Raw genomic sequence first — 26679 nt, forward strand, 5'->3', positions numbered from 1 at the left:
ACATAAATGTTGTTTCATATGGAAATTAATAGTTGTTTTTCAAACCTTGCTTTAATTGCAAAGATCAAAACCTGTGGCAAGATGAGCCTTTTGAGCCTACGAGCTGCCGTGCTTGGAAATGGTGAGCATTCCCTTTAATACATGCTTCTCTGGAGGATAAGCTCTCACAATATAGATGGTTGATTATGCCATGCTCTAACACATTTTGCAGAAAACCTTTTTATCTGCTGGTGTGTTTTATCATTCCTGGGATAAGGAGTAAGAGCCCTAACCCTTTTTTCCCCAGTAACAGTATGCTCCTCGGAGAGGACACTGCAGCATGCTCAGCCCCAGCTGGAGCAGCCCTGCTTGCTGCAGTGACATGCAGCGCCGTAGGTGCTTCTGTGCCATGGGAATGTCATTCCTGGCTCAGAGCTACCCTTTAGTATTTGCTCTGGGAAAGGGACTGTTACACTGGGTATATTTGGTATTTCTGTATCAGCCTAGGAATTGGACTGGATACAATTGAAAAAAATAGTGTAACGTACAGACTGGTACAGATTGAGGGCTAACAGAAAAATGAGCACTGAGCATGGTGATCATTAAACACTTTTCAGTGTTTGTGTCTGCTGCCTGCCCCTGCAGTATACAAGCACAGACTGAAACGGTGCAGGAAGACGGGGCAGAGCCTGTCAGCCTGCAGTCCTGGAGGTGTTTCAAGTGCTGCTGTACGTAACTGAGACAATCCAAAGCGTGTATCTTTTTTTTCTCTTTATTTCTTCCTTTATTCATATTGATCATTCCTCCCTACAAACATGGTGTTTGGTGTCAGTTAATCAAATCCTGGCCTGTATTTCGGCTGTCTTTTTAGTCACACCTTTGACCAAGAACTGTCTGTGGTAGTGGCTTGCTTGTGCCTATTTGGCCAGGCTGGTGATGGGTCAGTTTTGACTTTCTGTATTTGGCAAATCGTATTCACAGTATGGCTGTTGTTGAATAGAGAAAATTAAAGATATTAATATTAGTGGATGGATTAAAATACCAGCTGAGGATTCACTAGTCAGCCACATGACTTTCAGTGACTCTGAGAAGAACCATGTGGCTCTGTCCTCTTGTGAGCCAGGTGTATCAACCCTAACATGCTGTTAATGCTGGGTCAGGCTTGGTCGCTTGTCTTCTCATCAAGACACCGAGATCCGACAGCTTGGTACTGTAAGGTATTAATGCCTTCACATCATCAGTGCTCTGCTTGTGTGATCGTCAAAATGCTACAGAGGAAGTCCATTTAGTCTCTCTCTGGTCACAGTCATGGCTTGTGCGCCGCCACATCATACTCAGAGCACTGATTCAGAGTGGCATATTTAAGCACGCAGCAAAGGTATTTTATGTCGGAAATAGCCGTGTTCTTTAAGTGCTGGTCACAATTTGCATATTGGAAAGCCTGCTGAATGCCACTCTTTCCAAAGATTTATTAGCATGTGCCAGTTTCCTGAGCAACAGCCAGCCCTTACCCACAGGGATACATAAGTCAGCGTGGTATGGCAGCAGCTCTGGCATGACCTGGGGGTAGGGCTTACCTAAGTGCAGGTGACTCCCCAACAGTCTGCATGAGATCTGCATTAACCAGCTCCTCTGTATAGGGGTGGCCAGACACTCAGCTCCAGCCACCCCATCACCCTGTTACTGCTCTTCTCTTCCTGCAGAAGGGAGCTGCAGAGCTCAGCTTCTGGTCCACACAGTCACAAGTCACTGAAGTTGGACTGCTAAAGCAAATGGATGGGTTGTGCACAGGCAGACTGCTCAAAGCAGCAGCAGAGCTCTTTTCTGAGAGTAGCTAACATCCACCATCATCCACAGCCCAGCTGGCATTCTGAAACTGAAGTCTGCTAGCCGATTTTGGAAAAATATACACTTTCACATCCACTCTCTTCCCTACTCTAGTCATCACTACTTTAGGTTAGAAAGCTAAAACCTCTGTTAGAAAGCCTGACAAGACCTACAAGTGTTTCAAAAATATGAGTAAAGGGTTTATTCATAATGCTGAGTATGCTTCAAGCTTGTCAAACTATATGCAATATGCCTGTTAAGTGAACTATGTGTAAAAGCATCAGCTCTAACAGCTGTATGCATTCATTGTCAAGCCCAAATATCCTTTCCCTCCACAGCTCATTTGGACAAATACCTGCCACTTGACTGGGTGTAGCTGCCTCTGCTGTATGGTGCATTCATCACTCTCTCTTCATGTTTGGTTTTCCAAGACTAATGATACTACTTCTCTACGTGCCTTGTGATCAAAGCCTGTCCTTGCTATAGGAGCTTAGACTAGTGAGACACCATTTAAGAGTCTGGGGTTATTTTCCCATTGTGCCACTGGCTGGCTGTGTGACAGCAGCATGTCCCTTACGTTCCCTGCCTGCTGGGCCTCACTACAGCGACTGCTCGCCTCTGTGAAGAGCAGACACCTGCAGTACAGATGCACCGAGCCCTGGGGCGGTGCAGCGGAGGGCAGCTGAGCAAAGGCAGTGTGGGGACTGCCGACACACTGGCTGCGTAGATAAGTGGGAACCTCTCATCCTCTCCTTCCCCATCATTCTGTTATTTTTGTCAGTATGGAAATAATGCATTAAGCTGTTTCTGGTTCAGTGAAGGGGCATTTGCTATCCAAAGGCAGACTGTATTTGAATTTTCTTTCAAATGCCTTGTTAACTCTCTCCTGATTTACTGTATGCATGATTATCCTGACGTTCTTTTACAACATGCATCTTTCTTCTTGGGGGAGGGGCAAAAATATAGTAACCCAGAGCAGTAGATAACTAACTGTGTGACCGAGGGACCTAAGGTGCCCAGCATGGATGACGTGCATTATGTGGCTGTGCTGATACTGCTGCAATGTTGGGACATAGATATACTATGGACAGTGGGTTTTGTACAAGTTCTCTTTCCCGCTAGTGCCTCACAGACTGCTCTTTCCATTGTGTTCCCAGAATTTATCATTGCACCATTTTCCTGGAGAAAAAGAGGGCTTCACTGCCACTCCAGAATGGCTAAGTCCTTTTTTTAGCAGGACTCCAGTATACGCTCTGCCTTCTTGGGGAAATCCTTGGTGTTCAGACAGTCCCAGTCATGCTCAGGCCCCGAGAAGCCTGTGCAAGTAACTCCGTAGTTGTTGAAACTCAAAGGAGACTGTGACCTGATAAACCTGTGGGCGTCAGGCAGGCACGACTGTTGTAGTGGCCAGCAGGAGCAGGTTACAAATACACCGCTGCAACAGGTGCCAAGTGTTAGCTACAACATAGCTAAAGTGTGAATGATTGAGAATGGCATCAGGCACGTATAGACACAATCATCACTGTGTTCAAGAGGCCCTTCACAGCCTCTAGCCATGGGGGGGGGGGGGGGGGGGAGTGGTGTTTTGTTTTTGGGGTTTTTTTAATTACTGGAGGCCCTTTTTTCCCTAGAGTAAGCCCTCTATGGGACATGTAGTAAATAACTGTTGTCCCTCAGCATAATTACTTGAATTCTTCAGAAGACTTATTTTAAGCAGCTCAAGTGCTAAGTTTAACCACCTTAAAGACTTATGGCTCTATCCATCCTAGACTAGTTCTGAGGCCTCAGAATACTTTCTGCTCTGAAGTATGTCTCTAAACATTGATGCTCAAGGTTTTCAAGGCCTTCCAAAGGAGGGCTGCACTGGCAGCACAAGAGCATCCTCCACCAACAACGTACCACTGAGTCGTTTGCTGGCTGAGGCAAAGTCACCAGTGAGAAATTCCAGACCATCAAATTTATGTTCTTTATGGTAGTAAATGAACTGTGTCCAAGTGATTCTGAATAAAAGCTATCGAGAGCAAGGCCATTTGAAGCAACTGCCAGACCAGCACCAACTCCTTTTCACATTGCTTGTGAGGAATAAACAGTTATCAATGCTTGTTTGGCTCAGCAGCAATGGTGCCAAAGCTGCAGCCATGTTGGCAGACTGCACCGCTTTCTTGGGGGGAGCTGACAGTTTGACTTGCTCTGTCCACAGCTCATCAGTGATGGCAGCGTGGTGTACGCAGAAGCCCTCTGGGACCATGTCACCATGGATGATCAAGAGCTGGGATTCAAGGCTGGCGATGTCATTGAAGTAATGGATGCTACCAACAAGGAGTGGTGGTGGGGGAGGATTCTGGACAGCGAAGGCTGGTTTCCAGCCAGCTTTGTACGGGTAAGAGCCTGATGTTTCATTAGCCTCTCCATTAGCACCAAGTGTTTGTTCTTTTTCTCCAGGTTTAGTGTTCTGTAGTGACTCCTGAGCACTTTAACTGCTAGAGATAGTTGGTTCAACATGTCTTGTTACTATTCCTCTACACATGGCTACGGTATATAGGGCCCTCTTGGCTGAGCTGCCACCAGTGTGGGGAAGTCCCTCTTTACATAAGTAAATCAGGGCAAGGGTGGTTCAGTTCCAGATTCCGGAGCTATGCTGAGCTGAGCCAGCTGGGGAGCTGCCCTGCATGGTGGTTTGCAGCCTGGGCTCCTGCTTACCTGTGTGTATATTGGCTAGTTTGTGCCCAAGCACGCAGCATCCCCTTCAGAAGGGAGCAACAAATACTCTCCTAGAGGAATTCCAGATGCAGCTGGTAGAAGTCTTCCCTCTAGTGTCCACTTCAGATGGTATGGATAAGCATGGCCCCAAATTCAGCTTTCTCCACCTGGTGCTGGGGTCCAGTGCAATGCCATATCCCAAGGTACACAACCACCTGACTCACGCATGCACCTTCTTTTAGCCCTGGAGTTTTAAAAACATCAGGCTGCTGGGCTACCACACAGCACTGTACTACAGGCATTTAAAAATGGAGAAGAAAAACACAAAAAATGTCTTGGAGGTCATGTGGGACAACTGATGAGGGGGGAGATATGAAACACGTGACGCTTGTGGGCCAAGGCTCTCCCCCAGTGCCAGCTACAAAGACCATATAGAAATAGCTATATAGAACAGCCCAGACAGTCCCAGATGTATACTGCAGAGCTTGGATTAATTTCCAACAGAGCATTCTGGAACACATCTGAAGTCTCTGAACAAGTCGGGGGTAAAACAAGAGTCTGGGTAACTGCTGTGCACTCCTTTCCTGCTGTGAGGAGAAAGGCTTTTTTCCTTTCTTTGGGCTGTGACTGTTGGTGTGGATGCCTGACTCTGCTCTCACCACTGCAGGGCAGGCTCCTCAGTACTGCAAAGGCAATTAGGTGCCTAAGGGCAGAGATTCTCAGCCCTTTAGCTCTTTATCCGGGTCACTTCAGATCACAAGTGACCCAAAACCAGGTGAAGCATGAAAGGAGGTGATACAAGGTGATCTGGAGTCTGTAGCAAAAGTTCTTGGAGAAGTGGGGCAGATAGTGCCATAAAAGTTTTGAAATGCTTTGTTACAGATTGCAGGAGACAGTCTCAGCTGGGCAACTATTACGAACGGTGGATGTTTTTGCAAGATTACTAGGACCAAACTCTCAGCACTGGGGGGGATGGAACTGCTTTTTTCACAGTCAAAACACAGGCCTTTTTTTCTTTCATGTTACTGATAAGTTGAATTGTTGTCCTGGCTGGCAAAAACCTGTGATAGTATTTCAGGGAAAAGCAGACTAGTCCTAGCCATTAGGGATGCAGAGTAACACGTTCTTTTGGGAGAGTAATTACAGCACTTATTCCAGCATCTGAGTGAAGATTTCCTGCTCATTATCACTGGGTCTCAAGCTTAGTGCTGGGAAGGCTGGTATGTTTGGGGACTTGGATAAATCTCCAGGTCTCTCAGTTACTCCACACAAGTTTCAGGCCAAGGTATGAGTTTACGACTAGCCAACGTTGTTCTGCTCACAGTGAAGGAAAACCGGGATTGCACGTCTTGAGGGCTGCAACAGCTGTAAAACAGTGAGTAAATGTAATCTATGCCTATGCTGACAAGGGATGGGTATGCACTATTTTTTATATGTAGATATATGTGTATCAAGTGGTAAGTAATCCTGCCTAGAAGAAACTACATTAAGAGTTTAAAGCAGTTCGGTGTCATTGTACTAAAAATGCCTATAGCTACGCATGTTCCTACTTCAGTGTTTTTCACCTCTTCTCTGTGCTGAGTTGTGTACAAAATATTCCCATGGGCACTCTAAGAGCTACAATATTCCTACATAAAAGAAAGCTCATAAGTGAAACACACCGATAATTGCCTGCTATTAACTAAGGGACTTTGCTATTGTTGACAATATAGACTCTGTAGGACGTGTGCCTACAAAATGCTGGTGTTTTTCTCTGGTCATGCTGTACTGCCATCTGATGGGCACTATGAAGGAACCACGAGTTTCACACACAGGCCTGTAATGTAATGCCATTCCTTACCACATTACATGCCCACTGGCATCTGCATCTGCTTTTATATTAACAATAAATTCTCTTTAAATAATCTTGGGGAAGCAGATACTGAGAAGGCATCTGTTATTTATAGTATGAGAACAACAATAAAGCTATATAAAAAAGCAACTATTTACTGGTTTCCCCCCTCCCTCCCTAAGTGCCCCCTCACAAGTACCTAAGCAGATTTCACTTGATCAACCATTTTCTGTCCTGATTTTGTATGTATTCTTCCTGGAGGACTCTGTATCATTCCTGTGACGTCTGTCCACAAGAGATGCCTGCTTAAAACCACCCATGTCACACAGTAGGAGCAGCTGTCACGTGGCTTGAAAGTACCCTCCCAAAACTGTTTATCTAGCCTTAGCTTCCCCAAGGGGAAAATATATTTACAAGTAATAGACATGTAGCAGCCCTCTTCACTCCTTATCCAAGCTCAATCTTTGTCTGCCATTCAGTCAACTGTCCCAAACTTCTTTTCCTTGGAAGAAAAAGTTGTGTTTAGCAATACAAACAGTGAACATCTTCTGTGTCTGGCACAGCTCCGAGTAAACCAGGATGAACCCATGGAAGATTATCCCCTGAAGGTAGAGGGTGGCAAAGAGGACGATTCCAGCAGTGGCACCCGCCGCTTTGGGATGGGGCAGACCACCAAAGATCAAATGAGAACGAACGTCATCAATGAGATCATAAGCACAGAGAGAGACTACATCAAGCATCTGAAGGACATTTGTGAGGTAACAGAATCAAGGGGGAAGTGAATGTCAGAACTTGTCTGAAGGATAATAGAGTATGTCCCATTCTTGCCCAGAGAGCACCCTCTTACCCTAAGCAGGTAACTTTTCTTTTCTGAAAATGAGACTGCCATCAGAGCCTGCTCTGCTAAATGGCGTTGCATGCTCAGAAAACAGGAGACAATTCATTACAGCAATACCCCAAACGCCTCTGTGTTTGGAGCACCCACTTGGGCTCTGATTAAATGGAATGAATTAGATTTCCCAAGCCAGAGAAAAGTAAACGTCTAGCATTGCTGTCCTCTTTAATACATGTTCTGAGGTAATATAATCATCAACTTCAGCCTTCAGGCAAGTCACGCTCACATCAAAACAACTAGGGGATGTTCAGCCAATTAGGTCTTTCACTTGCAAATATGCTCAGTATTGCGACACCTCTTCCAGAAGAGACATGCTGTCATATACGCTGGGGTAAATGAAGGTAATTGAAAAGAGTTTTGCAGGAACATAGTTCTTCACTGAAATGACACAAAAATCTAGTGCCTTCCAGGAAAGTCAGCTGGGGCAAAGCAGCACACACGTACCAAACAAGCCTTTCCTCCTGCAGCATCCCCCCATGCCCTTTGTGCCCTCCTTCTTGCTTGAGTCAACCAGGCACTTCTAACATGAACATCCAAACCAGATCCGCAACTGGATTTAATTGGCCTAAATCTATCAGTGGATCAGGGCTGAGGTCAGAACACCCCATAGCCTGCAGACAGATAAAGGTGTTTTTAACAGGAAAGAAAGCAGCTCTGGGACTCCTTCAAGTGTGGATTACAGTGTCCTTTAAGGCGGTGATGTAACCGCGGCTTGGTTTCTATTTCTACCATGTTTTGGGTGGTATTAGAGGAAATAATAGCTAAAACATGGATGCACCTATGCAGGAGGGGGGTACAGGAACCTGGTGTACAAATCACTACAATCCATGGAGGTTTCTGTTGATAACCTAAGGCCACAGAGCAAATGCCCAGGAAGCTTTCCAATTTGGTTTCCTCCTAGGGTTACATTAAGCAGTGCCGCAAAAGAGCTGACATGTTTACAGAAGAACAGCTGAAGACAATCTTTGGGAATATTGAGGACATCTACAGGTGCCAGAAGAAATTTGTTAAAGCACTAGAGAAGAAATTCAACAAAGACCACCCACATTTGAGTGAGGTTGGCTCATGCTTCTTGGAATATGTAAGTAAATTTTACTTCATGGGAAAGGAGTAGCCGAGCATGGATTAAGCCACAGGATTTAGAAATTGATCTGACAGAAGCTCTGTTTAAAAAAACCCCACTCAACCAAATTAAACACCACCCCCCACCCCCATTCAACCACCACCTCCCAACCAAACATCCTCTAGCTCTTGTGGCTGTGGAAAGAACATTTTAAAAGCACCTCAGGTTCCGAGCACTATACTCCCTGCCAGACCACACTACTTTACGCAAAAATGTAGGAAGATTTCGGTTTTTAGAGCTATGGTATTTTCAGATCAGTGCAGGATCAGCAACTGCTGATCTGGTCATTAAAAATATTCAGCTGAGCACAGGCCAGAATACATGGAAATGTCTCAGTCTGTCAGGTAAGCTGCATGTGCTGTAACTTGTAATATATCCTGCCCATCCCCAGCTTTAGGTCTCCAGGCTTCAAAGTCTGGGGAGAATATAAATTACCAAACAGCCCCATGTGATAAAGGGGTAGGACCTACACAGGGAACTCACACACAGCAGTTTGAGCTAGGCCATCACCCTGAAGAACATGGACAGTAAATCCCTTAATTTCCCTTGCAGCAAACAGAGTTTCAGATATACTCTGAATACTGCAACAACCACCCCAATGCCTGTATGGAGCTGTCCCGCCTCACCAAAGTTAACAAGTACGTCTACTTCTTCGAAGCCTGCCGCCTGCTGCAGAAGATGATCGACATCTCTCTGGATGGGTTCCTCCTGACTCCCGTGCAGAAAATCTGCAAATATCCACTGCAACTTGCTGAACTGCTCAAATACACCAACCCCCAACACAGGTAGGTGAGCATGGTGGGGGGGAAGGAGAGACTGGTCTCATGGAAATGGACTACTGCAGAATCATGTATTGAGGGCAGCTTGCCAAGAGCAGACGATACTACAATTCTTCTGTCTTACCTTGTAGAAACCAGGAAAAAAAAGTGTTTTTCTATCAAATACATCATTTTCCATTACAGTAGCACTAGGCTTTCCTGTCTGTTACAGACCTGGAGTTGCAAGGTCCACTTTATTAATGGTACCTTTCTATTTTATTTGGCCCACCTATCTGTGATACCAGCACATACATACTTTGGAGTTAAATGTTTCCAGTGGTGGTGTTGAAAACTTTGCGTCCAAAAGCACTGCTTGAATACACCCTGAAATGTCCAAGTAACTACACCACAGCACGTCAGGGCTGAGTGGTAGTCATGAGTTTTGCCCAGTGCTTCCCCAGCGGGAAGTCGTGCCCTACAGCAGTCAAGCCATGCACACTGAGTGCCTCTTCAGCGCTAGCTCAAAAGCCTCCAAATGCATTGCTCCGTTTCAGGGTGAAGGCACTGCCCTTGGCTCAAGCAACTATGTATGTCACTTAAGCATCTGAAATAATTAGCTACAGAAATAAAACATGAAAAATCTGTATTAAAGGAAAGTGGTGATAGTGGTCCATTGTGGCTTGACTTAATTTTATCTTCCTACTTATGGCACTGCTATTTCTCAAAATGGTTTTAAGCATGGCTAAATCTATAAGCATGTTGTTCTGAAGCTGACCTCTTAACAGAAAGCTCCTTAAAACAGTACACAGATGTTTTGAAAATTGTGTTACAGTCAAGTTGTGCAGAGCAGCTCCTTCCCAGCTACTCTAAACTCACCAGAAGTAGCTGATAGCAGCAGATGGTGTGTGGGGGAGGTAGATCAGCTTCTGTCCTACCCTTCCAGATAAACCATGGGCTCCTATTTGAAATGAAGCCAGTTATTGCTGAACTGCCTTACCTATGCATGACAGAATCAGTCCCTGTATAAAAACAGTGGCATTATGAATATATTGTACTATTTGCAGGGAAAAAAAAAATGAGGCTTGGAAAGCCCTGGAGATTCTTCCAGCAACTCGTATTTACACCTCTGTGGCTGAATTTGATTGCTTACTCCCCCCACCCCTCCATAAATTGGTCCTGGATTTGTTACCAGATTAGAATCTGTGCCTCAAAATCAGCATGCGTCTGAAAAGCTGCCCACAGAAACATGTACCTCTGACTTCCAGTATAAAATATCTGGGATAACTGCAAGTGGAACTCATGTTTTCTGCTCTCCAGCCCCTTGACCATGGTAGACTGCACTCCTTTGGAGCACAGGTACAGTAAGCACAGGTCATTTTGTCATGCCTAACACCTCTGCCCTACCCTAGGGATTTTAAAGATGTTGAAGCTGCCTTAAATGCCATGAAGAACGTTGCTCAGCTCATCAATGAGAGAAAGCGGCGGCTGGAGAACATTGACAAAATTGCTCAGTGGCAGAGTTCGATAGAAGACTGGGAGGTAGGAGACTTACCTTCCCCATTAATTCCATGTTCTGTGTTGCCCCTCTTCCCCCCACTCCACCAACAGCTTCTGCCTACAGCAAGATCATCATAGAGGTTATTATCTAGCCCTACCTCAGTTCTGCTGCCCCCCTTTGTGTGTGGGTTGTTTTTTTTTTTTAATTTAAACACATGTGATCTCTTAGTACAAATGAAAAGGTCTAGCACATAACCCAGCTAGCCTGGCTGCCTTTGCGTGTTCCCTGGGATTTTTGCTTCCCCATTTTCCTTGCAGAATAGAATTAGCATGTAGGTTGGTGAAATCCTATTATTTTCCTCTTGCCCCCATTTTATCTTGAGTGATTTCAAATGCTCAAGCTGGGCAGAATTGCCCCTTAATGCTTAATAAGCCACATTATTCTTGCAGAAAGGCAAGCTCTGATATAGCAGCAAAGGAAGCCAAGGTTCCCTGTAGACTCATTAAAAAAACATTGCTAAATAAAAGAAACAAAACTACTAATTTTCTAAATCCTAGACTCAATAAAACCAGACTGTCTCCCTCCCCAAGGATGTCAGGCTAAATTCTCAGCTCTCTGCTTGTATGCCTCCTTTAATTTCAGGGATGGATCAGCTGCCCTGAGCAGACTCCCTGGAGCAGGAGATTTTTTCATGTAACGTACTATTGTTCTTATCAAATTCAGTTCCCATTCCCTGGGTGCCAAGGGCACAGTGTCTCCCTGCTGTGACAAGGACTGTCCTCCAGCACAGAGGCTCCCTCTCATTCCCAGAGGAGAGTTTCATCAGCAGGAATTCAGGCCCCACAGCCACAGAGGCCTCTCAGCCAAGCTAAGGTTCTCCTATGAGACCACGGGCTTATTTTTTCTCCCCTGTTTTCAGATGGCTGAGACCAAGCTGTTCTTTATGCTGTTCTCAGGGTGAAGATGTCCTAGTCAGAAGCTCAGAACTCATCTATTCTGGGGAATTAACCAAAATCTCCCACCCTCAAGCCAAGAGCCAACAGAGGATGTTCTTCCTCTTCGATCACCAGCTTGTCTGCTGCAAGAAGGTAACCTCACTAGCCAGGCACTAATGCTATATCTATTATAATGCTAAAGAGTTTGAGTGAACGCCTTCTCTACCCCCTTGTTTCCTTAATAGTTACTGGCATCATATGTGTTTCTGGCACAGAGATTTTTATGTGCAGTCATTGCAGCCTTTTCTCTGACGTCCTGGTGTGTTCTGTGCACCTGACCACAGCAATAAACGACAGGAACTAACTACTGGCCTAATTCTTATAGCAAGAGAGGAAAGCGTGGCACTGCTTCTAGGATTAGTGTATAGGTTTATTTTATACAATTCCATTATGAGCATTGTCACCCATTTTCTTTTAAAATAAAACTTCTTTTCAACTGTACTGCCATGTGAGATTAATGTCATATTCAGAAAGTAACTGCAGCTTTAATGAAGAGCTGTGGGCCTTGACAGTCAATAAGACCATACTAACATCACATGTAAGTCTGTAAGTACAGCCCATGCTATTTTTCATCACCTAAGTAATAAAAGAAATCTTCTGTTGTAGAGCAAATGAAAAGTATCTTCCATTGGAATTTCAGAACTGAACATGCCAGGTTTTTTTTGCATAATCCATGGCATAGAGGTAGCTCCAAGTAACTTAGGCATGAGGTCCTCGCTGTTTTATCACTGCTCGCAAATTTACTTTTCATTGTCAACACGAAACCCCCAAGCTAATTAGCATTTTTTTGGCTTTGTAACTGGGACTGTAGGATTCAAATAGTATTTTCTGACACTGGCTTAATGAGGATTTGGGATCACAGGTAAGAACACAAGCTTGCTTCTCATTCAGAGCTCTTCAGGACAGCTGATATCCCACAACAATAGACTCCAGCCTACCCTGACTCCACCACTCTAAGAAACGATGCAATTCCCCTCACTGCCAACAGTGTCAACAGGAGCTTAGCACTCTGCAATTCCATAGATTCAAATCCAGTATCAATTTTTTCTTACAGGACTGTAATGACTGCCAAGAAGATTAAATTACGCCATCATATCAAAGAAAACAAATGTTTAAGGAAGGGACAGGACAGGAACAGTAATGTGTGTGTGATCTCTTACAGGACCTTCTGCGCCGGGACATCTTGTATTATAAGAGTCGGATCAACATGGATGATATGGAAATACTGGATGTAGAAGATGGGAAGGACAAGGACTTCAATATCAGCGTGAAAAATGCATTTAAGTTGCACTGCCGAGATGCTGAGGAAGTCCACTTATTCTGTGCAAAAAAGCCTGAGCAGAAACAGCGCTGGCTGAAGGCATTTGAGAATGAAAGGAGACAGGTTCAGCTCGACCAGGAGACGGGTATGGAAAGAGCAATGCTGTAAGGCAGTAGGGGGTGGTTTTGTTTTGGTTTTTCTCTTTTTTTAACCACCAGCCAATGCAGAGGAATGAAAGGGGGGAAGCCAGTCCATGCTCCAGTCCAGCTCTGAGCTGCCGAATTGCATATTCTGAATGAATCCATGGAACTGAAAAAAAAAAAATACAAACCACCATGAGCAGACACTGCAGTATGTCCTCAGGGAGGCTGATGTGTCTTTAATGAGTTCAGGCAGGGCTGACAAAATAGTCAATACATTACACACAGCTTCCACACAGCTTCCATTATTTTGCAGTATAGTGTGAGTGCCCAACTTGACAATATCTATACAAAACATGTTCAGTCAAGGGTTCTCATTGTGAGAGGGTTTTCATTGTTTTGTCCAAATGCTGCTTAATTCCGACATGTGTGACCTAATGAGATTTGAATTACAACTGGTCTGCACTGGCTTCTTCACCCAGCAAAGCATGGGGGGAGCAATACATGCCCCCTTCCAGCTTTGGGAGTAATTTTAGCTTGTGACCTCTCGCCTCAGGCATTTTCCTACCCCCATCTTTCCCTTACTGTCTATGCCAGTGTCTTCTCATGAGATACAAAATGATGACCTGCTGCTGACAAACTCTATTTTACCTTCAAGGTTTTTCAATCACAGAGGTGCAGAAAAAGCAGGCAATGCTGAATGCCAGCAAGCAGCACCATACTGGGAAGCCTAAGGGTGAGTCACACCTGAACATATAAATGCTGCTAGCACTGGGGTTGGGGGGCGGTTCTACACTTACTATATGGGAATAGTTTCAACAAAGTGGCATTAATAAACTCTTGAGAAGGCCAGATGGTGAGCTCTGATGTGACACTCTGCAGTATAGTTCCTGGCAGATTCAGACAGCTTGACTCAGGAAACTATTTCTAACTACAGGAGAGCTGCTTTGCACCTAATCACTGAGCACTGTGCCAGAAATCAGTTACATACAAGCAGGCAGCTTCTGTTCAAAGGCTAGTTCATAGCCTCGCCCTAGAAGCCAGGCTCTCCAAGCAGCACAGCATTCCCTTTGTGAAAAGACAAGATTAAGTTTTGTAGTAATCACCATGATTGGGGATTGGACTCGATCTTTTGCAACCTAAACAATCAGACCTAAATGATTGAACCTAAAGACCTAAAAGGTCTTTTCCAACCTAAATGATTCTATGATGCAAAGAGAGTCCATAAAGGTTCCCGCAGCAGGGACTATTCCCGCCTGGGCAGTTGTGCCTGTGGAAGATGCTTTGAAACCTGTGATTTCTGCAGAATGCTATGGGTAGGTACCATGCTCATTGACAGAGCTGTTTGTTAAAACTTTAAGAGACAAGGAAGATTTAGCAGCAGCCAGGGGAGTGTGAACTCAAGCAACAGAAAGGAAGGTTCCTGTCCCCACAGCACTGTCAGCTGAAGATTCCTGCTACCCCACTTTGAGATGCCACCACCACCCCTCTCTATAGCCAGAGGAAGAGATGTCACTTGCTTTCCTCTGGACCCACAGGGAGGCAACTGCATCCTCTTGGTGGTACCCGCCAGCAGTTAAATCCTAGCCAAGTCTCCAGTAAGAAAGCTTGGCTAAATTTCAAAACAAGTCAGAGGTAAGATTTGGATGCAAACAGAGGGGAGTTTGGAAGGAGGCCAGACCTCTCTAACAGAGCAAAGCCCTAGGAGCAAAGCAGTAGAGGAGTCCCCACAAGCCAGCCCTGTCCGCACGCTAGGCACTGGCCATTACAACTCAGAAATCCAGTGCAGGAAGTTGTAACAGGCAACAGAGGCACCATGCACATCAGCGTCTTCTCCCAAAACAACCAAACTCACCAGTTAAGTTTGTCACTAATGATGAGCTACAGCCATCTAGCCCTGCTGTAGTGGTGACAGAACACCTGTCAGCTATGCTTCACATTTCTGTGACTTCCACAGCATCAACTCTAATCCTAAAAAGCACTGCTGAAACTAAGGGTAATACCAAGACAAACCAAATTAACTCCCCTGCATCTTTAACAGGGACTGGACAGGGGGTGGGGAAGAGAGCTGTGCTCAACTAACATGCTTCCCTATCTCCTTCTCATCACAGCCATCACCAGGCCATACTATGACTTTTTGATGCGTCAGAAGCATCCTACCCTGCCTACTACGCTCCCTCAGCAGCAAGTCTTCATGCTGGCAGAGCCCAAGCGCAAGCCCTCGAACTTCTGGCAGAACATCAGCAGGCTGACGCCCTTCCGGAAATAAGGGCAGCCCCGTGTTTGTGCCTGAACCCCTTCTGATGAGAAAGCACTTTATCCATCAGTCCTGGGAGGTGGAGCCCAGGTTCTTCCAATCCTTTGTTTACAGAGGATGGCACATGTGCTCCTGCCTTCCCTATTTATTTTGCAGACCGACTGACCACACTGGCTGAGGTGAGACACTGCGTGTGTGCTTGCACACACGTGTGCATTTGTGCCAGTCCCGTCGAGCCAGCCTTGCACAGCGCCCAAGAGGCAAACTTCCAGGAAGAGATCACAGGAGGGAGCCTGAAAATCTGAAAAGATTTTGCCTGCCAGCTGTACTTTGACTCGCTCCTTCCCACTGTGAACACTACCGCTGTCTGGCAGCTGTCAGAGAGGGGATGGCGGCTGATACACCTCACAGCTCCGTGTCCACTGACATGCTCAGAACAGTTCAGAGCCACTGACATTACATATTTTCCATGGAGGGATAAACCCTTCTACTCTCTGCCCACCCCCACTCCCCACATTTCTCAGAGACATGATCCTCCTACACACACACTTCTAACTAATTCAGCTAGCCTTTGCAGGCACTCAGACAAGACAACAGTGAGTACTGCACTGTGACCTTTTTCTTTCCTTTAGTTCAACACCACTAATGAACGATATAGTACATTAAACTGTGCCAATCAACCTGCAGCATGAGTAAAGTTCAAGAATCTCTCTAGTGGGTTTGAGTTACATCAGTTAGAAAAAATGTGCCTAATTAATACCGTACTCAATTCCTTAGATTCTCGTCTCTCCATCATTCTGCCATATTTCCTGGCCAATGAAAATGCTCATTGTTTGTAATGTGTTTATTTATGGTAAAAATCAGAACTGTGTATTTTGTAAGTCTGTAATTGTTCTTGTCAGATGTTGTTAACTTGATGCCCGTTTTGTCTCTTTCTTTTTTTTTTTAAGAAAGGTCAATATTTGCAAACCTAGCACCCAGAAGTCAGGGTCTACAGTTCAGCTCTGAAAGACTAAAGCCATGGTTGTTATGCAAACTCCTACAGACCCTCAATTCAAGGGGTATTACTACAGGTTTTTGACACCTTTAAAAAACAGAAAGCCACTTTAAAAAGGCCTAAATTTGGCATCAAGAGCCTCACTTTAAGTACCCAAGTTTCAAACTGTGGCCAAAAAGAATTACTTTAAACCTTGATCAGCAAAAGGAAAGATTTGCCTTACCATAGTGAGAGTTAGAAGCCATAGTAACTGAATTCCCTAGCTTAGGAGACATCCTGTGACATTGGAAGGAAGACACCCGCTCATTCCAACATGATGCTAGTGTGAGTGAGCACTAACTGTCTCAGAGCTCAGAAGTCCAAGTGTTTGTTGATGCTGTAGCTGACCAAAGTCTGGTCATCCAGGGATATCTGAATTCAGTAGCATGTACAAAGTCATTCTTGCACTATATCTTCCCCTAAGACCAGGGGCAACATTTAATTTCATAAAGAAACTTGTAAAAGTGACTCTCAGCCTGTGTTTGTCTCCAACATGTCTGTCTGTGTGAACTTGTTTCTCTTCAACATCACTGTAGAGATTCTGCTCTTGCAGCTTAAAAAAAACCCGACCACTTACCAGTAAAAGCCATGCTAGAAGGTTACGGTCAACAAAGCCATCCTTCATATGCAAGACTGGTGAAGCAGAGACTGTACCAGAGACGTGCCAGTCACTTAGAACACTGATCAAGGTTAGCAAGTCACCACCTCCCTCGTTCCTGCTAGTTACTTAAATGGAAAACATGTCTAGGAAACACCAAAAAAGCTGCAGGGGATGCTCAAGCCCACTTTGAGCAATATGGAATTAAAGAGGAACAGCAAACACCAAGAAGTACGAAACATACTTGAAAGAATCCAGCTGTTCCTCCTGGGACCTGCCCACCTGCACAGCCTGCAGCCTGCTCCCCTGCCCTTCTTTCTGCAAAAACACACAACTCCATGCTCTTCTCCTAGGCAGAACCAGGTGCGATACCACCATTCAATACAGTCCTACAGAGTGGTGACTAAACACCCCAAAAATTTCCCTCTCATGCAGGAGCACAAGAGATGTCTGCCCATGGAAGGTTTAGTACTTCCTCCACCCCACCCCCTGCCATGTCACCCCACACAGAGGAAAAATGGGGCTTACCAAACTGGAAGCAGAGCCTCCAGATGCTGTCTGACTGCCTCGAACCAGCACAAACATTTACAGTTCTGGTCTGTCATTTGTCAAAAAAGATGCATCTCTAATGGCAGGCAGCAGCAGGGACAAGAAGCCAGTGCGACATTGCAGGAATGGCCTTCAAACACTGCACAAACAGGTGTGTTTCACAAAAACTGGGAAGGGGGAAAACAACCAACCACCCAACAAAATTCAGCCCTCATTTGTGCATTACATGTGTATTATCAGCCTTACAGTGCTCAGCATTGCCTGTCTTCACCCTCTTGTCCTTTCAATCCACACCCCCTCCATGAGCCCTGGCTAAGCGCCCCTCGTGGTCCAGAGCATAGTGGCAGCCTAAGCTTTAGCAGCCAACACAAAGATCTTTTGACAGTTGGGCCTCTCAACCTGAACTAAGAAACAGAACATTTGTTCTCTACACTTGAAAGGACAGTGTGTCAATACCGGGGGGGGGGGGGGCCAAGATAAAAAAAGAAAGATTTAGACTCTGTAAGAAGGCACTGAGATCAGGCTCCACTACTTACTTCTTGCCAAGTACCAAAATTAACAGTGACATTAACAGTGACACCTCCCAGACCCATGCCAGGTTACCGAGTACCCTGCATGCCATAAGTATTATAGGGTTTGGACATCTACCCCCCTCCCCCCCCAAATGCTAATAAGAGCCGCCTGCCTCTGCTAAATCCCACAGGCTGCAGACACACAGTCTGCCCTGACCCCCTGGCAGGGAGAGGTCAGAAGCTCTACTGAGCTAACCCAGACACAGCAAATGGTGCTCCTCAACACTAGAGGCTTTACCTGCAGCCCCCTGTTCCCACAGCTACACCAATATTAGCATAATGCTCTTTTACAACAACAAACATTCACCCTGCCCACAAGCTTAAGCCTTTGCACACACAGTTGCCTTTCAGGGACAAAAAAAACCCAGTGCTTGCTGCCTGACTATCCAGGCATGAGCTTACACCCAGGAAGTGCTGCTGCTGCACTCACCCTGAGCAGAGCAACACTCCAGTGGGATGTCACAGCATCCATATGGCTGAATTACCCTTCCTGCATTGCCACAGCCAGAACCCCTCAGTAACAGAAGGTAATTGTCACTTTTGTGTTCACCCTAAGTGTCCACACCCTCCTTTCCTTATCCATGGTGTGTTCGTTTTGATTGGCCAGGAAGAAAATCTGTTGGCACAGAAATGACCAATTTTCTGAGCTTATCAGCTTTGTAGTAAGTGGGAGAGGAATGCTGGATTGGACCAGTGAAACTAGGCTGGAAGGGACCTTGGGACAATTCCCCCCACAGCACACGCGCACACCCTCAAAGCAAGACCAACTGTGAAGCTGCATCAGGTTGCTCATGGTCTGGTCCAGTTGCTATCCGAGTGTGCTCAAGCACAGAGGTTCCCTCAAAACCTCTTTGCGTCCCTGTTCAATACCTCACTGTCCACATTATGAAAAAAAGTTCTTGCATCTATTCGAAGTTTCCCTTCCTGCAACTTCTGATCTATTTTTAATTTCTATGTTGCTTTATACACTCAGCTTTACGTCTACATTGAAGTCACTCTAGTACAAATCCCAACCTATTCTACTGAATGAAATGGGGTGACAGTGACACAGTACCCTAAAGTGCAGCAGCTTTGAAGGGCAATAAAAAATGCCCCTGCCCTCCCCCCACTAACATGCATGTAAGAACTGGCTACTATTAATTATCTGTGGAGCAATACTCTGAACAGTAAATATGCATCGAGTTGTTTAAATTATCAAATTATTTACCATCTCTTCCAGAACTTACTCCATACCTGACGAGTGCACACAAATGATTTATAGAGAGAAACTTTTAATAGAAATCTTTCTAAGTGCCAAAACAGACTTCTCTGGCCAAACAGTATAACCGTTGATGAAAAGTTATTTATTTCTGGTAGAGAGAAATACACTCTCTACTTGACTGCCTATCGGTACTCTTCTGAAGAAGTGTCTTCAGTTGGGATTCTAGTCTTGCAAGAAACATTCAGAGCTAGGATCCGATCCCCTATGCAAGACTGAAATCAGGTATACAAGCTGATCACATGGAAAGAGATGGAAACCTTGTAACACAGTAGGTGGAGTTACAGCAGTGACATTCATAAACAGGTAAGAATCAAACTCACTTTTTTCAACATACCTACCCGTGCACTGGCATGTCCATAGACCACTTTGTAAATCCGAAGAGGATTTCATCAAGAAATGCCATCCTTTGTTTTCAACCCAGCATTACTTCCCGATTCTCTAGCCACAAAAACTATTATTTCCTGAACAAACGGTGTATCAGATCATGTGTAACCTCCATTGGTTATAAATGATTAGACACTCAAGTCACCTCATCTCTTAAGTTACTGATTAAATGGTAAAATGTATGTATGTTAGACAGTGGTAACAGACTAACCAACACTGAATTTCCTCCTCTTCACCCTGGCTTCTGGATTTTGAATGGAGTTACTCACATTGTACTGTCAATTAAAATTACCGGGGAGAATGCATGTGTAGGACAGAAAGCATTCATGTACACATTACATAGATTCCCAAGGTCATCATCTAAACTCAAAATAAGGGGGGTTTCTGGCATATGAACAACAGGTCAAGTACAGCTTCTGTCAAGCTTTCTGAGCTTAATGGACAACACAATCTCACCAGATTCACAAGAAGAGTCCACTTGAAGCATGAATAAGCAGAGATGTGAGACTCCAGTACCCACTCCTCTGGAGATTAACCTTCTACGTGGCCAGAAATGCAGATTTTCATGCAAAACAAACTGAAGCTCCTGACATCAGTCAGAACAGCACCAATCATTCTGGATTTCAGGGTAGAACCTACCGAACTACTCAGAAAAATACTTCTGCATTGAGTCACATAAAGAGGACAAGACGACTTGATCCAAGGGTGGTTTGGGGTATTTTTTAGGGGTTTTGGCTCTATCTGTTCCCTTCCTTCTGCAGCGTTCCTTTTAGGAAGCTTCTTGTGAAAAACAACCATGTTTCTTAATGAGTAAAATCTGCCCCAATTTCACCTGGACAAGTAAGACACAGACTTATGTGAAGCACGTGAACCAATCATAAGAATGATTTGCTGAAGCTACCAATAAAATGAAGAGAACCAGTGGCTGCTAAGTACTCTAGTTTCTGCTCTGATCAAAAAACAAACCAAAAAACCGCACAAAACTATTTTGAACTATTAGTTTGGAATAACTGAGTCAGAAAAGGTGGTTGTATACACTAGAAAAATGCCTATGCTTCAAGTTTTGATAGCATCAAAAGCAGTACAAACTGTCTTTGTACTAAATCAAAACGACAAATAGATCAATTCCCATAGAGCTAAAAGTTCCCATGAAGCAGCCTTTAAGATCTTTTCTGTTTTGTGTGTTACCTGAAGAACGGCAGGGTGTAGGGTGGGGACGATTCCCATTCCCGTCTGGCCTAGTCCATTGCCTCGCTGCTATACGCTGCAGGTAATTCCAGCTGTCCAGGACACTGCTCCACAAAACCAGCGCTTCAGACTGTCATCCAGAAGCCTACAATGCACAGACCGCCTGCATCTGGGTGTCCAAACAGCTTCTGGAAAACATCAGAAAGCCAGGCCTCCCTGCTACTGATCAGGACAACTGAAAATTGAGGCATCTAAGAGTAAGAGACACTCCAAGAGAATCTCAGCTTCAGACTGAAAATGCTACACTTCTTGGGATGCCAGAACAACAGAAACTAGCTTTTCTTTATAAAAAGGCTTTTCATCTTTTGCAACATATATCAAAATATCAGGCTGTGCTCCTCCAGATTTACTGTAGTGGAAGCATATATTTAATTCTGCTGTTACATGAAGATAACAATCTCACCACCGATTTTTAAGTATCAGTCTTTTGAACAAGTATTGTATCACTTGCTACACAGACTGCTTCAGAACTTTGTCAGCATCTGTGAGGTGGTATAGCTTCCAGCAAGTGCTAATTTCTTATTTTACTGTTATTACTTCAACTATTTTCAATTCTCATGTCAAGTTTCACCATGTACCTGCTACTGAAGGTTATGGTATTGCAATACCTGTTTGGACAGCAAATAGGGTAGTACAGTAACTCCTAAAGCTTTAAGGACAGAGCTGTTCACACTTCATTGAACTGCTGGAGCTTCAGCCTGTACCTGCTGCTGCTGAAGTTTTCTACTAAAGTTAGCAGGACTTGCCACTGCTATTGAGAAGTAGCAGTACCACATCGGTACGATCATAAGGTCTCAACTATCATGTCCTGTACCAGCCTACCAGTAGAAAGCCCCTGTCCCCAGAGCTCGCAGCCTAAGCAAAGCTGTAGGATCAGGTCTTCAGGTAAGTAATGGGTTAAAGAATAAGAGCTTTGGTAATGGATAGAAATTAACTGAAAAAATCTGAGGTGTTTTCAGATTATTTTAACCCCGTGAAGGTGCAGTGTTGTTCATTTAGTTTGATAGTGCAGGGGAGGGAATCAAACTTCAAAGCAGCAGAGACAAATCAATACAACTCACTTCAGAGCTAAGCTAGCGCAAGAAGGCAGTCAAAAATATGACATGTCAGAAGCCAGAATGCACCCCTGCGTTTCTCTGCTGAGTGCTACACAGATCAGGGTGGGGTATCGGAGGATGGCCTACCGCTTGCTCAAGAACAGCAGCAATCTGGAATTCACTTGTCTTTATGTTCACAGCCACGTAGCTTCAGGCCCATGAGAGGCCAAAGGGCGCTCCTTCCCGGCCGTGCAGTAATCACAGCTTGCCCTGCCTTGGGATTAACACCTCACACCACACTTCACTTCTCACCATGTCTCCCACGTTTCCTTAACAACAAACTACATTACTAAAATCCCATGGCTTTGGCAGCGCTGGTGGTTTTGGGGAAAAAAAAAATACAGGCTGCTTGTTCTTTTTGCATAACACTCCTGTCATTTTCCTCCCTGCAATTACACCACTCTTCTCTGCACGTAGCGAGCTTTTCTTTTGCACAACTTTGCTACCAAAGCAGCTCCCTGTTTTACAGCCTGTGCAAATGAAATACCTGTGATATTAACCCAGACTTGTGTACCTTTGTGTGTGACTGTTTACGTATACATTTGTAAGATGGGAAATAAACAAGCTATCAACTTTACTCTTGTCTAATTCTCTAACCCTCCCATAAAACATTAACTACTGAGTACACAAAATAAGCCTTTATATCTGCCATAATCAAATGTAGCTATGTAACAGTATTCTGCTTAAGAGTTCCTTCTATCTTTCCACACCTGCTTCTTCACCCTTTTCTGAGAAGTAGGAGCCTGCCTGCACACCCATCACCTAGGCTTGATAATATTTTTTTCCTTTAACCTCCAGCAAGCTGAAACAATACACTTGCTATCTAAATCACACCATCAAGAAAAACCTTACCCCCAGCTTCAGCCATCTCAGCATTCATGCACTGAAAGAGGGTACAGCATTTGATCTCAGCTGTGAAGTTCACATGATCACAATTCTTACAGTAAGGCAGGTAAACACGAAACTGTGGAAAGGTGTGTTCCCCTCCCTCTTTCTCAAGCATCAATTTCTCCATATATTTTACCTTTCTTGCCCAGAAAAGAACAAGCTATTGTAAAACACTACAGAATAGATTAATATAGCCCAAAAATGAAGGTCCAGCTGCTCTAATTTAAGCTGACAGTTGGGTTGCTCAGTGCCAAATTTTCTCTGTCAAGTTTGTGTTTGAAGTATCTTTTAGTCCACACAAGGCCTATAGCTATAAGTTACTTGTACCCACAAGGCTCAACAGTCTTCCCTGTAGGTCTGCCATTCTCTCTGTAACACAGACAATACAACTTCCCATAGCTACCAAAGACCTCCGACTGCTGTACTTTTTTTTTTTTTTTTTAAGTAGTCACATGGACTGCATTCTATTCTGGATGATTAAGAGAGAATAACTAATAGCCTGATGGATTTTGAAATAAAATCCAGGAGAGCGCTTAGCCTCCCCCACACAAGTCAGACATTTTATCCATGTAATGCAGCAACACCTTCTACCCCAGTACTATAACTGACATTTCCTACAAAGGAAAATTCCCAGCTAAATAATAATCAGTACATCACTCCTGATTCCAGGGGAGCTCACCAACCAAACTATTTCTGTTACCTGAATTCATCTACAGCAAGCCATGGAGTTCAGAATCTAAAGCAAGATGTTAGAAAAAGCAAACTTTTTGTCCATAATTAGTTACAGGACAACTTGAAACTCAAAACTTCTTGCCTTATTTCTGACAATGGCTAACTGAGCAGTTACTTTTCCGGAAGGGGCTCTGGCTGTTACCAAGTGTTCAAAGCTGCCTCTAAAATGAGGGGAGCTCTTAGTTCAATACACCTAACCTTCACAGCAAATAACTAACAGCCACTCATCAGCAATTAAGTGGGAGAGTAATATGCATCACAATGTCATTGCAGAATGAATCTGGGAAAAGGGAAATATCAAACCATTATTGACCCACCATTTTGGTAGTTCCACAGATGTACTTAAAACAAACAAGAAAGAAACCCTGTATATAACAGACTTAAAAAGTTCGGTTCTTATGAGTGTCGGATACAGTACAAAGGTGTCAGATACAGTACAAAGTAATTCTTCACAACAATAGACCACCACAGGAACAGCTACGCCAGAATCCCTCTAACCCAAGAACGATCAGCATCATTCTGAAGAACAGTATTTCCCCTTTATATTCTCCCAGATTCCAGCAACCCACTGGTTCAGGACTATAAATTTTCATCAGCTCCAACGACCTGCAAAAAAACCCCCAAACCTACCTCCCTGTAAAATGAAAGTGATGCCAGGGTAACTGATCAACAATTAGCTTGAGGTAAAACACACTGAAAAAAATCTGTCCATGGGATTCCTAGTGCTTGGCTACTATTTTAGAAGCTCAACTACTTGACTGAACAAGAAAAAAAACCCTGTAGCAATAATCTCAAAAACCAAATGCTATTTCTGTGGATCAACGCAGTTACTGGCATTACACCTTCCTCTTCCACACACGTTGCTTTTCACAGGAATGTTACCAGCTAAGTTATTGTTATTTTTGGAGACCTATAATAAATGAAAATAACCAGTTAGTTCAGGCAGTATAGTCTTGTCCCCCCACCCCAAATATACATACTTTTATTTTAACATTAGTGTCATTTACAGCCACCCACACTGTAAAGAAATAGGATAATTACCCACACCTACTCAATTCTTTTCCTTCTGGGGAACACTCAAAGACACTCATTTGTAACAGCTTTCTGTTCAAGGTCTGTCACCTCTGAAACAGCATTGATTTGGTATCAAGTAAATGCTACAGCATTGTGAAATTTTACATCTGTTCCACTTTCTTTGTTTTAAGCTATAAAATAAAGTAATAAAAACCGCAAACCCCAGGAAATGCCCCAAAAGGGAACGACGCAGAGTTGCACCATCTTTACCTTACTCTCGGGTAGGGCAACTTAGGGCACCTTATTCCCCACTGGGAAGCCTTTACTACTGTGTTTTGTCAGCCATTAAGAAATCTTACTGAGAAAAGTCGCTTAACCAATTTAAATGTTTTGCTTTGCTTCGATCAATCACAAGATTTCATTAGCTTAAAGAGTTTCAACATACTGTACTGCTATCCAGCAACAGAATCTTTTCTAAAAGGATGTCACCAAAGACAGTAGGGAAAAAAACCACAATAAGCAACACAAGTCAATCTTTATTGAAAACTGAAGTATTAATACATAACAATTCTTGTTACAATAAACGTGCTTTTAAGAATTTAAATCTGAGCTCATCTACTCATTGAATTGCATAAAAAATAAAAAAGTATGAATTTTCACAATTGAACTGGCTCAGAATGGAATCTCCACTCTTTGTGTTGATGCAATAGTTCAATGCAGGAGTGAGTGATGCCTTAAAACTTATTCTGGAAGACAACATTGACCTAAACTTAAAAAAGTACCAATACAACTGTTCGTAAGACAGTTTTAAAAAAAGTCATAAAAAGGAAACCTGTGTCTATTTCTTAACAAACATGGAGAACTATTACTGGGGCCTCTTGTACTTCCATTGCATGCACTCACTTTTTCAAATCTTAGACATGAGGGCAGCCAATAATAGCATTACAATAAAAAAAAAACCCACTAACAAATCCATTCTACTTAAAACAAGTCTGTACAGCAGCCAGCTAAAAAAGCTTTCCCAGTTTGCCTGCTAAGTGCCCAAAAGTCACAAGTTTAGAAAAGTCACGTTCACTTTGTTGATGTTGAAATTTCAGAGCCCATAAATTGTTTAGAATATTTTTTAAAAATCACAAATGGACCCTTACTACCTGTGGAATTCAGATGTTTCAGTGTTATATTCAACCCACACAAGAAAAGGTTTCCTTGTCCCCAGATAAGCACTGTTCCTCTTCCCTCTCTTCTGTCTACAAAACACACCTTATTTTCTCTCAACACCCCCCAAACAGAGGTGTACACAGCCTGCTGGAAGAGTCCTCACTACTTCAGAGGAGATCTCAGAATGAACTTGATTTTTGGTGAGGCTTCATGCACAAAACTATCCTAACTTTGCTGCAGTTGTTCCTGTTAATTGGCATTCTACCTCGTCAAATCTGAGGGTCTCTGCAGGAAGCTTAGAGTTGATAAAATACAGGATTAGAAAGCTGACACTTATTAATGAGAACAATCTGAATGAGCTTAAATCTTTGTGTCTTTTGAACAGCTGTTCACGAACACTTCAACAGGAGGATTAATGGGTTGCTTTCCACCCTCTGCACATGCCAAGGTCGGCCAGTGACACCTGCTGGAGAAGGCTGGATATGGCTCATGCCTGTTTCCTACCGACTACTGCACAAACCACATCCTGGTCAACTGCAAAATACCATTCAACAGCATCTGTCCTCTTTCCCACAAGTTCCAGCTGAAGCATCACTATTGTTCATGTTCCTAAGATGGGAGGTTTCACATACGCCGTATTTACTACCCTCTAGTATGCGTTTAAGCCTAGAGTTAAGTGGTGGTATCAGATTGCTGTGCTTACCTATTCAAGCAAAAGTTATGTTCTAAACCCAAATGGATGGGTATATAATACTGTGCTTAAGCACTGGGGAGTGATTCCAAGTCAATTCTGACCATCTCTTGCTCAGATACCTTAAGCGGCCTTACTAGCCAAGTAGCAGTGAAGCCAGAATGCTCCATGAAGAGTAGTCAATGTT

At 43.9% G+C, this 26679-nt stretch overlaps 1 protein-coding gene across 2 annotated transcripts in view; it reads left to right on the top strand.

The window, feature by feature from the left end:
- The window catches only part of ARHGEF4 (Rho guanine nucleotide exchange factor 4), a 124058-nt gene extending 107855 nt beyond the window's left edge, over nucleotides 1-16203 (top strand). For both annotated transcript variants that reach the window (XM_075507463.1, XM_075507464.1), the window contains 9 exons: nucleotides 4007-4186; nucleotides 6901-7095; nucleotides 8134-8313; nucleotides 8908-9140; nucleotides 10523-10652; nucleotides 11568-11699; nucleotides 12769-13012; nucleotides 13666-13743; nucleotides 15119-16203. In XM_075507463.1, the coding sequence (XP_075363578.1) occupies nucleotides 4007-4186; nucleotides 6901-7095; nucleotides 8134-8313; nucleotides 8908-9140; nucleotides 10523-10652; nucleotides 11568-11699; nucleotides 12769-13012; nucleotides 13666-13743; nucleotides 15119-15276 (1530 nt within the window). In that variant the 3' untranslated portion in view covers nucleotides 15277-16203. The remainder of the gene's footprint in view (nucleotides 1-4006; nucleotides 4187-6900; nucleotides 7096-8133; nucleotides 8314-8907; nucleotides 9141-10522; nucleotides 10653-11567; nucleotides 11700-12768; nucleotides 13013-13665; nucleotides 13744-15118) is intronic.
- Nucleotides 16204-26679: the final 10476 nt, after the last annotated feature.

This window comes from Mycteria americana, chromosome 7, assembly GCF_035582795.1.
Source record: "Mycteria americana isolate JAX WOST 10 ecotype Jacksonville Zoo and Gardens chromosome 7, USCA_MyAme_1.0, whole genome shotgun sequence".
Lineage (NCBI taxonomy): Eukaryota > Metazoa > Chordata > Aves > Ciconiiformes > Ciconiidae > Mycteria > Mycteria americana.